The 13144-nt window shown below is 55.8% G+C and overlaps 1 protein-coding gene across 2 annotated transcripts; it reads right to left on the bottom strand.

Moving 5' to 3' along the window:
• Positions 1-610: 610 nt before the first annotated feature.
• WDR81 (WD repeat domain 81) lies at positions 611-11921 on the bottom strand. Of its 2 annotated transcripts, none has more exons than XM_015880642.2 (11): positions 10915-11486; positions 6851-10426; positions 6413-6520; positions 6145-6335; positions 4450-4640; positions 4065-4230; positions 3720-3885; positions 2728-3426; positions 2422-2567; positions 2043-2222; positions 611-1148 (listed from the first exon to the last, which is right to left on the bottom strand). In XM_015880642.2, exons 1-11 carry the CDS (start codon positions 10934-10936, stop codon positions 822-824), a joined length of 5772 nt encoding a protein of 1923 aa, XP_015736128.1. In that variant the 5' UTR covers positions 10937-11486; the 3' UTR covers positions 611-821. The 2 variants fall into 2 exon arrangements, with proteins under 2 accessions (XP_015736128.1, XP_015736129.1); XM_015880643.2 differs by lacking the exon at positions 10915-11486 and adding an exon at positions 11706-11921 and having other exon boundaries at positions 642-1148.
• Positions 11922-13144: the final 1223 nt, after the last annotated feature.

Genomic DNA, 13144 nt, shown 5'->3' with positions numbered 1-13144 from the left:
CCCTTCCTTACAGCTCCAGAAGCAAAAATCCCAATGGAAGCATCCAGTTCTGGCCTTCGAGACCACCCCTCTGCAGTTCATTCCTAAATCACAGGATGAACCAGTACGGCAGATAGGGGGTTGTGCCTTGGCTGGCTTGCATTCCTGCCTTTGCTCTGGAGCCAGTAAGGCAACAGCAGAGCTCTAGTTAACCTCTCCTCCTCCTATAGAGGCTCTCACTCAGACAGCAGAACCTAAAGTTAACAGCGCATCCCCTGGGCTTTGAACCCACAGATGGCAGGAAGGGATGTGCCCAGCAGCACGCAGCTCCAAAGGAGGCAGTGCCCACTTATGCTATCCTTGTAGGACTACTCGGTTCAGGAGCAGAGTGTGAAGGGTAAGTGCAGATGGCAGTAGCTATACATTTCTATTTGTGTTGAAGGCAACCTCTTACCCCTTAATGGAAGAGAGGAGGATGCCTGTGGTCCACGTTTCTCTGGACGGCAGCTCACAGTCCCCTGGGGATCAGGCACACAGGGTACAGAAAGCTCCAGACCTCTCTGCAGGGGTGACAGTGACCTACAACGCCCAGTATTTCTCCCAGCAGCAGTGGAGGTTTCTCAGTTATGGCTTTCTTTTCTTTTTTTTTTTTTCTTTTTTTTTTCTTTAAGATAGAGAAAGAGGTTAGGGATGCTTAACCGAGTGCTTACTAACAAGTACACCTCCTTCCTGCATCCTCTGCTCAGAAACACCAAACTTTGCCTCTTCTATCAGCAACACCGCTGGCTTTCAGCTCTGTTACCAGAGCTGTGGGACAGCCACAAGCTCCTGGGCTGGAGCTGCTATGCCAGGAGGCGTATCACACCATTATCTGAGCCCAGCAGGAGGTGGCATTTCATGGGCAGCACTGCCAGGCTGGTCAGAGTACCCCGGAAATTCTCTGAGCTCAGCTTGGTTGTGCTGACAGGCAGGGCTGAAGACTCCAGCATGGAGTAGACACCAATCTTGTTGGCCACGGTGCCAGTCACCACTTCATTGCCGTAGAGGTCAAAAGCATGGATGGGTTCTGATGCAGATTTGTAGTGGTGCAGTGGTTTCTGCTCCAGTTCCTTCCAGACAGTCATGGAATGATCTGAAGAGGAGCTGATCAGCACGTTGCCCTCTGCAGCCTGTGGGAGAAGGAGAGACACTGAATCAACATTCTTGCAGTAAAAACCCCTAAGCTCACCCTGGAAATGAGATGAGCAGGTAGCTGCCTATAGTCTAGCAGTCCCAATGCAACCCCCTAAGACAACCCCAGCCATTTCCAAGCAGCTGTCAGTACTGAACAGTATTAACAAGGCATGCAGGTGGGCACCACAAGCTACAGGACTCCGGTTGCTGTCAACCTCCACCAGCACTATTCAAAGCATTCAAGAGATGGGCTGCAGCTTTTCTCACCAAGCTGCTGATACTCCTCTGATTCATCATCTGTTATTACCGCAGTAAATAGAGACTACTGCATGGTATCCCTCTCTATTAAGCCACCTGCCATGTTATTTTCCTTCTCATGGACAAGGAACCTGGGAGCTGAGCAGAAAACACTGCTGAAGACAGAAGCCTGGCATGCTTATTAGCAGAGCTAGTGAGAGAGTAAACAACCCACCCCAGTGAACTTTGTTTAAACTGCTTTGGGTCGAGGACACGAGCCCAAACTGCTGCTCCCTGAGTGGGTAAATATGGACAATAGTTACTCATTAGAGTGATGCTCCCATCAGGGAGTTGACAGCCCCGAGGAGAAAGCCTCCACCAGGACACGTGGCTACTCCCTGCCCATGCTGCAGACCTTCAGATGCTCGGGAGGGCTATCTCTGTCCAGCACAGGTTGTGCCAAGAGTATCTGCTCATAGAATGAGCTGCAGGGCAGGAGAGCCTGAGCAGACACTTGAGGACACAGCAAAGGATGGAGGAAAGCCCTGAGGTCCATGAGATGGACTGATAAGCTCAGCCAAGCAGCACGTGTCAGAAGGATCAGCAAGGCCCAGGAAGCAGCCCCTCACCCCAATCCCTGCTGAACCACCCACCTTGATCTGCAGGATGTCTCCCTCATGGGCAGGCCACCCCCGCATGATGAGTCCCGTCCTGGTGTCCAGCAGCACAATGAAACCAGAAGAGAAGCCAGCCATAACACTGCGCCCGTTAGGGCTGACAGCCAAGCAGCGGATCAGCCCAGCATTCACCCCGCTGGCCAAGCGAAACTCATGCTGCAAGAAAACAGAGAATCCAGCTACTAACAGGCTGAAATCTGGGGATCCAGCACTTATGAGACAAAAGACTCTGGGGCACAGATGGCTTTCATGGAGTCATCATATCTGGCTTTGGACCAGCCACAATTGCATTATTAAGCACACAGATGCCATGGGGGAGCCTGAAGGAATGTGGCTTGCAAAACAGCCTCCATACCTGTAATCCTGGCTTCCTGTGGTCAATGAAACGCAGCACAGAGTCTGCACTGGCCACAGAAATGCTGTGATAAGGAGGTGGCATGGTGGTCACAGCTGTGATGGGGGCTTTGCTGTCTAACTCATCAAAAGTCCGGATAAGTTTGCCTGTGAATACATGACAAAGATTATAAAGCTGTAAATGTATGGAGAAGCTGCATGGCAGATCTCCAGTCCCTATGGTGGAGAGCCATCAGAATTAAGGCTCCCCTGTCTACAAGGACAGGACCAGTTCATTCCAGGCTGCCCTTGCCCTTTCCCTTCTTACCTGTGAACTGGTCCCAGATGTGCACAGTCCCATCACAGCTCACTACATGCTGCGATGCCTCCAGCTGGCTCACGTAGAAAACAGACTTCTTGTGTTCAGAGTAGGTGAACCGTGGTGGCACCTCGCTGGTACCATCCCCATAGTTGTACAAGGGCCAAAGGCGGACAGTTTTATCCTTGCTGCCACTAAGAAAGAAGTCCTCACTGCTGAGTGGTGCCACACACTTGATGGCCCCTGAATGCCCTGAGAAACTCTGCAGCTTGATCTGGTGGAAGTGGAAGCGAGGGTCATGCTGGCTCACCCCAATCTCGTACTGCCAATACGCCAGCCAGTTCCCACACAGCATGTGGGTGCTGCGAGGAAGGTCGTGCTTCAGGGTGTTTTCCTCACTGGATAAGCTGGGATTGAAGCCATCAGTGCCAGCACTGAGGTGAAGCAAGCCCAGACCCTCACGCTGTGTGTCCATGGGAACTTGGATACGGTTCCCTACCAGCACACTCCCAAAAGTACCAGATTGACTGTCCTCCTGGGGGCTGGAGAATGCTTCAGTCCCTCGCGTATCTTGGTCTGAGCCTGCCATGCCCGGTGCTTGCTCTAGGCCAACCACCTGCAGGTTCTTTGGGTTCACGTTCTCCAAGTAGAGACTGGCCAGCTTCTCAACCAGCGAGTGGTTGGGCACAACCGTCCGAATAACATCACCTGAAAAAGAGATAAAATAGTTCCTAGGGGAGGAATCTCCTCACCATCATCTCCTACTACTCACAACAGAACAATGGTCAGCACATGGCCGTTGAACACAACTTCCCACCAAGCCAGCCACACTCTGTTCCCAGCCAAAGCAGCCTGAAGCCCCAACTCCACAAGCAGACCAAACCACCATGCAGAAGCTGTGGGCTTCCCCAACCAACTTACATGCTTTGACTTCCCAAGTTCAGGTCAAGCATGAGTGCACAGAACAAGGAGCTCTAAGAAAGAAGGTAGCCAAGCCATACCTAGCAAGCAAGAGAAGGGGATGTAGGTGATGTAGGCCATCTCAGGGTTAAACACCTTCTGTAACTCCATCAGCACTGCTGGATCCAGAGCCAGAAGCTTCCCTTCCATGAGGGGCACCTCCATCACCGGCACCTCGCAGCCGCTCAGCGACTCCGCTGTCAATCCCTGGTCAGGAGACAACAGGAATATTTCCAAGATCAGATGCTCAAACCACATCGTTACACAAGCACAGCCTGGGCTGGGCATTGCTGACACCAGTGCTGGTGTATGCAGCAAGTATGCCCACCACGTTCCTGTGTCTGTGTGCTGGGATGTGGCAGGAGCACCCTGTGCATATCACTGACCTGGTCCTGCAGCTCCTGCAGCAGTGAGAACGCTCCGAAGAAGTTTCTCACTGTGTCACTCAAATGCTGCTGCACCATCTCCTGCCCGATCCGCAGGCAGATCAAGGCAATTAGGCTGATTGTCTTAACGCACAGGACAACACGGGCCTGGGCACCACTGGGGAAACTGAAGAGGACATCCATTACCAGCTGTCCTACACACATCCCCTTTTCCCTCCTCTGCCTCCAGCTTTATGTTTTCTGGCATTATCAGAAGGCCTTGAGCAGCACAGGCTCTACAGATGAACTGTATTCCAGAGCAAGGACACACTCATCTGGGTGCAACCAAACAGATAGTCAACTTGTGCAAACCTGGGCTGAAGGCACAGCCAACTGCAGCACTCACCCGACAGACAGGGAGGTGAGGAAGCCCAGCACCGGGAGCAGCACCTCCTGGCTGATCTTGGGGAGAATATCCATGAGTGTGGTGTCTGACAGACACACCACGATCTTCTGTGTCAGCGTCACAGCAGCCAGCAGCCCTGCCTCCTTACGGCTGTTCAGCCAGCCGCCGCCGGACCCACCGCCAGATGCAACCTGCAGAACAAGTTCCAGGATCACCTGAGCTCGGCCGCAAAACCCAGCATGGAGGTGGCAGTGGGAGAGGAACCCAAAGAGCAACTCAAGGCTTGAACTCAAAGGATGAGCCTGAACTGATGGATGGAGGAGCCTGGAGAGAGCTGAACGTGACACCTCCAAACTATATGAGCTCTCAGGGGGGAATCACCCTGCAGGCTGCTCCTGCAGTTGGGAAGTTCATACAGGAGATGGACAATCCTGGACCAGCCCAGAGCACCTCCAGCCTGGACAACACAGGAACAGAGCAAACCTATGACACATGAGCACCTCGCTGCAAGAATGAATGTCTTCATCGTGTGCTACGGTAACCCTGATGCACTGACTGCTGAGGAACAGCCCCTGCATGAAATATCCAAGGCAACCTCTGCCAACCTCTGGAAATCCAGTTGCTAAGAACTCTGTGAGACAGGAGCACATCCTTTTTATTGGCTGAGAACCTTCCACTGCTGGTTACAACCATGCCCAACAGTTCACGGTATCAGCAGCAAGACCAGAAGATTTATCTACGTTGTCCTCTTTCCTAATTCCTCAACAAACCCAACACCCAAGGAAAGAGTGCCAGCAACAAAAGCCACAAACCATTCCCCATTTCCTCTCCATTTCTTGTACACCTGCCATCTTCCAGCTCATCACAGAGGCTCTTCCCCTTGCAAAATATCCACTCTGCCAAATGCTCCAAGAAGGACTGACTTGAGCCTATCTGTGATCCTCCAGCTTCATTGCTTTCGCATCAGGTTGCCAAATGCTATTCACAAGAGCATTAACCCCCCATCACCCCTAAGCAACAGCAAAGCAGAACAGCTGTAGCTCTGATTGCAACTGGGTGGAGAGCAATTCTGCTGAGAAAAAATATGGGATTTCTCCCCCAGCCCATCAAAAATCTCCTCTTCCACACTGGAAAAACCGATAGTGCTTTTTTTCTTTTTCTTCTCTTTAAAGAACAGCTGTGGCCTTTTTCCTTCTAAGGTTTAAATGATCAAAAAAGCTATTGAAGTTTTGAGGGCTTTATAGACCCCAATAAAATGAGCATCAGCAACCAAAGCGTTCGCAACCACTAAAAAGGAACAAGACAAAAAGAAAACACCCCACGCCTGTTTAAAGCATTCCCAAAGAAAAAAAACAACCTTTTTTTTTTAATGAAAAATGGGTTTGTTTTTCAACCAGCTGCATTACACACATTTTCTTCTCGCTCTTCAGCAAAGAATTTCAAGCTGAAAAAAACTGTAAACTTTGCCAGTATTTCTTTTTTTTTCTAATACAGTTGAAAACCTGCCTTTAACCTCTCCCAGCCCGTCCCATCTACCCACATCTAACCCTGCTTGCTCCAGCAATCCCTCTGCAGCCTGAGCTGCTCTGACTGCCCACCAGCCCACCCCCACGCCAGCTGCCCTGCAAAGCATGATTCTCCTCCAGAGTCACATCTGCCAGCAGGCACAGAAAGAGGAGATGAGCTAATACTAACCAGGTAGCTGATGTAGGGCAGGTACTGGTAGGTGAGGACGGGCTCTCCATACAGGTATGCCATGTGCAGAAGACAAGCCAGCACTGGCTTGGACACCTGATCTCCCAGCACTGGCCGCTTTTGATAGATGTTTCCTGTGCTCAGGGGACCGTTCTCATCGCTGCTGGGTACAAACTGCTGCCTGGTGGGGCCTGCAAGGAGGCAACAGTGAGAACTGAAGCAGCAACCAGGAGAAACCCAGCACAACCACCCCAGGATCAGACATTACCGACATAGCAGGACGTGAGCAGACGGAGCAGGTTCCTGGCGATGAAACGGGATGTGACAGTGGGGCCCAGCTTGGCTGAGAGCCACCTCACCATCTTACAGGCTGTGTCTGCAAAACAAAAACAGTTGCAAGGACAACAGCCTGGCACAGTGCAGATTAGCTGCTGCCCGCTGCTTCCCAGACCCTGCCTGCCCTGCAGGCAGCTCCCTGGGTCTCTGCTTTGTTGGCAAATTGGAGAGGGCTGTGCTCTCACCCAACAGCAGCCCTGCAGCCATGCAAAGTCCCCACACTTTAGTGAGGATTGGACCTTTTATGCTGGTTTCACTGCTGTCCCTACGATGGGACTGTAGACACCCCTAAACCTGGATCCACTTCTTCCCTTCTCCCAGTCCTATTTGCCACAGCCAGCAGAAAAGCAAAACACGTGCAGGGCCTTACCCAGGAGTATTGTCTGCTCTTTGTCATCCGAGTGATCTGGCAGTTCCTCTCCCTCGCCATCCTCTGGCTCACTGCCGTCATCAGCCAGTGTGACGTCCACGGAGGTGCCAGCATCCACTGAGACACCAACATCCACAGCTCCCACCAGCTCTGCCTCAACCGCAGTGTCATCGTGCTCCTCTTCATCACGCTCCTCTTCCTCCTCCTCCGAATCCTCGCTCTGTTTCAGGTCCTGGCTGCTGTCCACTGACTTCAGGCTGCTCTTGTCCTTCTGAGAGTCCCCATCTGCAGGTCTGTCCTCTCCCAGCGACACCTCGCTGGCGCTGCTTTTATCACTCAGCCGCCCCAGGCTGAGCGACTCCTGCTCCTGGGGCTGCAGGGACTCCCCGACGTAGAGACCACTTTGGAAGTCCTCGCTCTCGGGCAGGTAGGCTTGGTCATGGAAGCTGACCCCGGAGGTATAGTCAAGGAGGTCAAGAGCAGTGGAGCTGTGCTCTACATCCATTTTGATCTCCTCCCCAAACACGCACGACATGGGGCTGCCCCCTCCGCTTTCATCATCTTCAGCCGCACCGAGGAGGGATTTGCTCTCCTCCCTCGAGCTCTCGATGCCAACGAGAATCTGCAGGATGTGTGGCAGCAGGTTCAGGATGAAGGACTGCAGCCCCAGGCGCACGATGAGCTGGGCCACAAAGCAGTCTGTGTACAGGTAGAACCGGCCGTGTCGGGAGCAGGGGGTCTCATAGGCTCCAATCAATGGCTTCAGGAGGTATTTGTTGGCATTCTTTGGGCCTAAGGATTTAGCTATAGGTTCAAAAAGATACCATGCTGCATAGACAGCAGTATTCTCCTCAGACATCAGAGATAATATGAAGGGCAGAAGAATCTCCAAGCCTTCAGGAGTGATTTCAGAAAGAATCCCTTCCAGCTGCTGCCACAGTTGGAAAACAAGCTCCCGGCCCTGACCTTCATCTTCTATCTTCTTTGCCTGATAAGTGAAAATGAATTTGTGCAAAGCTGGGAAGTACGTGGGGAAGGGGATGATAGAACTGAAGGGACTGAGGAGCTGCATGGGACAAGGTGGGGGGAGGCCCTGAGAAATGGGTTTGTATTCAAACAGCTGTACAGTGTCCTTGCCCAACCTGGTCTTTAGGAGCTTCTCCACTGGCTCGTTGAGCTGCAGCAGGAGGTGCAACACATGCTGCAATGGGGCTGGGATCTCCTTGGGGTGGTAGCGACACAGGTTACGCACCATCAGGAACCGCTCCAGCAGGGATGCGTCAGGCTTTGAAGGACGGATCCTTGGTGCAAATATTATCTCAGCAATCAGAATGCCCAAAGCTTGCATATCCCTCTGGAAGAGGTCAGACAGACCCAGCAGTGGCTCTTCCCCAGGCTGCTCCATCAGCTGCATATCGCTGCTCAAGCCTTTAACCAGGAAATTGTCCAGTTTCTCCAGTTCTTCCAAGGCCTGGAGCGGATTGAAGCCTTCAGGAAGCATGATCTTCATGTCATCCCTGTCTGTCTGATCTACAGCACCTGCCTTGCTCCGACGGAGGGGTCGAACACCTGAGGCTTTACCTTCAGTGGGATAAGCAGGGAGGGTGGAGGGCTGTGCTGAAGAGCTGCTGGGCTGATCAGGAGCTCTGCTACTCACAGAAATGGAATCCAGCGCTTCCGTGCCTTGCTCTAAATCATCTTCACCAGCGATGGGTTTCTCCCCAGACCAAGTGGTTTCAGTAGGAGTAGCCTCCAGGACCAGCCCATTAACTGCATCAGTCACGGGGCACTGGATGTCCTCCAAAATCACAGTCTCTTTGATATTCTGGAGGAGAGGCCGAGCAATGGCCGGAGCTTCAGCAGGAGTGTAGGCAGGTCCCACCATGCGCCTGGGATGTGGCTGGTCAAAGAGCTGCACGACCCCATAGGTCGTCAGATGCGTGTGGTTGTCTACCAGATGGAGGCAGACATTCTTCTCCTTGACAGCATCCTTCCCCTGCAGCTTGTACCCAAAAGTGAGATCGATCCAATGGTGGAGGTCCTGAGACACTTCCCGACTCTCGAGCAACATGCGGTGGACTTCAATGAACTCCTCATAGGAGCTGCACCACGATGGCACGTCCAGGTCAGGCATGTCGGGATGGATGGATCTGAAGATGGATGGGTCTGTATAGAACTCTGGGATGCACTCATCTGGGGTCCAGCTCTGCATGCGTTCCATGCTGGCTGGATACTCATTGGGTTCCCACTGGGACCTCACATGGCAACACAGCACTGACTTGGGTGTCCTGCGAGCTGTGTACACATAGTAGGTGATATCTGAAAGGACATCGGAGATGTGGTGGGGGACATGGAGCTGCTCCCCACTTGACCCACCAGCAACAAACGCTTGCTTGGTCATCTCATAGGTGAAGTCCAGTTGCTTGTCTCCCTTATTGAGACGAAATTTAGATTTCCTTAGGTCCCTGAACTTGCCATTTTTGGTTGTGAAGTCCACCACCCATGGAAGAACCGGGTGATAATTGGGGTCTCCCATTCTTCTCCCAGCCAAACTGTTCAAACGCATAAGGTAGTCAAAGTTACTGACCCGGCCATGCACCCACTGCAGCACCAGGTCCCGCAGCTCCTGCTGGCAGGTGGAGCATCTCGCCATGTCCCCTTGCATCCCAGCAATGCTTTGCTCATTCACTCGTTCCAAATTGGCTTCTCCATTTGTTTCCTCCTTCCTGGGACTTTCATACTCCCTCAAGCTGACCCGGAGCCGGCTGCAGAGTTTCTCATCCACAGCCACATCACGAAGGGAGAATGCCCCGCAAGCCAGCCCTGCCTGGTGACAAGCCCTCATGGCCTGCAGCACGTGAAAGAGCAGAAAGAGGATTTTGGCATGGCTGTTGGTGAGCTTTGCTGGACTGAAAGTCAAAATATCATGCAAGCAATACTGAACATAGGGATAGATAACATAGAGCATCTCAGCAGACTCCAGCAGAGCTTCTGCCTGCAGCACATTGGGGCAAGAGGAGGGTACAGAGGAAACCCCCTTGGCAGGGGAAGCGCTAGGCACACTCCTGCCCACCTGCAGGATGGGACAGCCATATGCTTTCTGCAGGGCAGCTCGGAGAGCATCCAACACCGGCACAGCGGGTGGTGCGTGAGCGTGCCGGTAGGGCCGCACGTAGAGGCAGTGAGCCCGGCCCCACAGGTTGCGGTAGTTCTGGGATGCAACCCGTTGCATGAAGCCATGCAGGGTCTCAGCATTGCTGCCCCGTGAGTCCGCAGCAGGAGGGACACGGAGGGGCCGCATCAGCCGATCCTTGCGCAGCCCGTGGATCTCCACCCGGGTCCATCCTGCCGGCAGCTTCTGCACGGAGCGCTGTAGGAATGTCTTCACCTCCACCTCGCTCAGCCCCTCTGGACGTGGGCAGTGGGTGGGCAGAGCCCGGCGCTCACGGAGGTTGGATAACCATTTGTGTGGGACCAGAGCTGTGACGTGGGTGCCATCGGAGGCGGCTGCCAACTGCAAACGGTCGATGCTCAGGTCCTTCTCCACGCTGCACAGGAGAGCATCCATACTGGATCCTGAAGGGGGGAAACCCATAAAAGACACAGGGGTTGGGGGGCTGGTAAGTGGAGAATTGCAGCACTGACTCCATAAAACCCCAAATTTCACTCTGGAGGGGGATATTCCTATTCAACCCAAACACTGCACTGTGAGATGGGGGTCAGGAGGGGATGGGGTCATTACAGGGCTTTGGCAGCACTAATAGTGATGGATGGGGCTGGCAGGGGAGGCTCAGATGGAGATGAGGAGTGCACCATAAGACTGTAGCAGCATTAGGGCGGTGGGCAGAATGTTGGGGAGTGTTGGGGGGGCTCTCGTTGCCCTCCTGCCCGTTATAATTGGCCCAAAGCACCGCACATGGGGGATGTATGTGGGTGACAGAGCCCCCAGGGGAAAGAGCCCACTTGGAGCTGCGGCCTCACCCCAGCCCCGTGCACACAGACCCCCCGGTCCCCATCCACACCCCGGGGCTCCACCACCACAACGTGGAATCCCGGCCCGTTACCTGGCAGCGGCCCCGCGGCCATGTTGGTCAGGTGACGGCAGTCACATGGAGCCACCACGGCACCATGTGCCCCCCCAGCTCTCCCCGTACCGGGCTCCGCTCGGCTCAGCCGCCCCAGGGGCAGCCCCGGGGCCGGGCTCCCTCCAGCGGCCGAGCAGCCCCCGCTGTGTGTGCGGGGCGGCGGGGCCCGGACATGGGCAGAGCGGCTGATCACGGTGACGTCACGGCTGTCAGCTGCAGCGGGGAGACGCGCCGGCGGGCAGCGGCCTTAAAGGGGGCACGTAGGGTGGACCCCACCGGCGGCAGGTGAGTGGGGGCGGCCTGAGCCCCCTGCCCTGAGCACCGCCGCGGGGCTGGTTCCAAGTGAGGGTTCTGCTTGAACCCGACCTTAATCCTCCCCGCTGTCCCGGTGACGTTCCGGTTGTTGGGGCTGTTAAAGGGGCACCCGACAGCCGGTACCGACCCCCAGTTTTCCCCGCGCTGCCCCTTTAAGGCCACACGGGAGGATCCCGCCGCATGTCGCGCGTGGGAGTCACGTGGGCGGGACGTGGAAGCAGCTCATTGGCTCCCCGCCCCCCGCTATTGCGATCAGCTGTTACTGGGGCGAAGGGCAGCAAACTGCCTTAAAGGGGCCGCGCACACCGCCCGCCCCGCCCCCAACTAAGTGCGGGCGCGGCCCCTTTAAGGAAGTTGCCCAGTCATCGCGCGGCGCTGCCAACCGCCGGGGTCAGGCGGGTTCCCGAAGCCCCGCCCCCTGTGCGCTCCTATTGGTTCACGAGCCGTGAGCTTACTTCTGATTGGCCGGCGACTTGGAACCAACTTCTCGGAATCGCGGCCCTTAAAGGCGCAGGCGGCGCCGCCCCGAGTGACAGCGGGCGGCACAACGTCAGTTCCGCCCCGTGCCGGGGTCGGGCCCTTTAAGAGCCCCCCCCACCCGCAGCCGCCTCCCGGCCCTATGGAAAATGCCAACTCACAGCACGCGGTGCATGCCGGGAGCGCCGAGCCGCACTACACCTCCCAGCATGCCTCGCGGGGTGGGCGGGGCGATGCGTCTATTCTCAATCCTTATTGGTTGAACTTCGAGTTGAGCTCGTTGTTTATTGGTAGAGAGAGCTGTGGGGGCGGGAGCGGAATGGAGGGCGGTGATTGGTTAAGGGCGGGGCCGGTGGGTGGCTGCGTCATGAGTCCGCCAGCTGATCCCGCACGGAGCCGCCGGGTCGGAACCGGGACCGGGTCGGTACCGGGCTGGGCTGTACAGGTGGGTCCGGCAGCAGCACGGGCAGCACCGTGTGCAGGCAGGGCCTGGTCAGCGCTGTGTGCCCCCTGCTCCCCGTTTGAAAGGTCACCTTAGGCTGGGTTGGGGGTTCGGTTCGGTGTCGGGCCGATCTCGGTGTCGGTTTGGGGTCCGGGTGGGGCTGAGGTCGGAGCCGCCCGTTGGTGGGTGGTGGGCGAACCCCGGGGTGACCTTCAGTGCGAATGTGAGCCGGGACTGCGGGGAGCGAGGGGGTAAAAGGAGGAACAGGGGGCGAGAAGGGCACGGGGTGACCGTGCTGGGGGTCATTCGTTACACGGGGTCACCGTGTTGGTGTTGGGGGGGGTTGGAGCTGCTCTGCCCGCCGGTATCGCCGTTACCGGGGCGTTAAAGCAGAGCGGGCCACCCGCTGTGCTGCTCTGGGGTTTGAGGACGGGTCCAACCCCGCTGAGCCCCGTCCTGGCGCTGGGAGTCTCCTCCCGTTACCGGCACAGCTCCCTTTTCCTCCTCCTCCTCCATCTCCCCCCCCCGGTGCCGGCGGGGCCCCTCCCGGGTGCTGATTCACGGCCCAGCGGGGGTGGAGCAGGGCCGGGACCGGCGCTGGAATCCGGACCAGATGGACCCGGCACGCCAGGAATGTGCGGCATCCCCCCACCGCCCCGCCGCCCCCAACCGGGACACCCCGACCCTACGGGGGATCCCCGGGATGGATTTGGGGGTAGGACGATGCTGGGGGTCGTTCCCCGTTTGCTGCCCCTCGTTTAAGCTTTGCTCGTCCCCAAATTGAGGTTGGCCGCCTTTAGGGGATTCCCGCAGCTCGGCCTTTATTGCTTCAGACAAAAGTGAGGAATAAAAAGGGATTTTCCCCATATGGAAGAGGGAAGAATTGGGACCCGACCCACCCACGGGGTGACTCCAAAGGTCCCCACGTTCCTCCTTTGGCACCGGATCCCTCCCTTGGCTCAGTGCTGTTGGCCC

Source organism: Coturnix japonica, chromosome 19 (assembly GCF_001577835.2).
Source record: "Coturnix japonica isolate 7356 chromosome 19, Coturnix japonica 2.1, whole genome shotgun sequence".
Classification (NCBI taxonomy): Eukaryota; Metazoa; Chordata; class Aves; order Galliformes; family Phasianidae; genus Coturnix; species Coturnix japonica.
The sequence above is the reverse complement of the archived record's forward strand: the minus strand, read 5'-3'. Positions and strand labels throughout refer to the sequence as shown.

What these genes read in the sequence shown, in the direction of transcription:
- WDR81 (XM_015880642.2), bottom strand. Translation starts at nt 10,936, where the DNA reads ATGGCCGCGGGGCCGCTGCCAG. An exon ending in TGCCCTACATCAGCTACCTG is followed by an intron (nt 4,641 to 6,144) that starts GTTAGTATTAGC and finishes CTTGTTCTGCAG; the next exon opens with GTTGCATCTGGCGGTGGGTC. An exon ending in TGCAGGAGCTGCAGGACCAG is followed by an intron (nt 3,886 to 4,064) that starts GTCAGTGATATG and finishes TCTCCTGACCAG; the next exon opens with GGATTGACAGCGGAGTCGCT.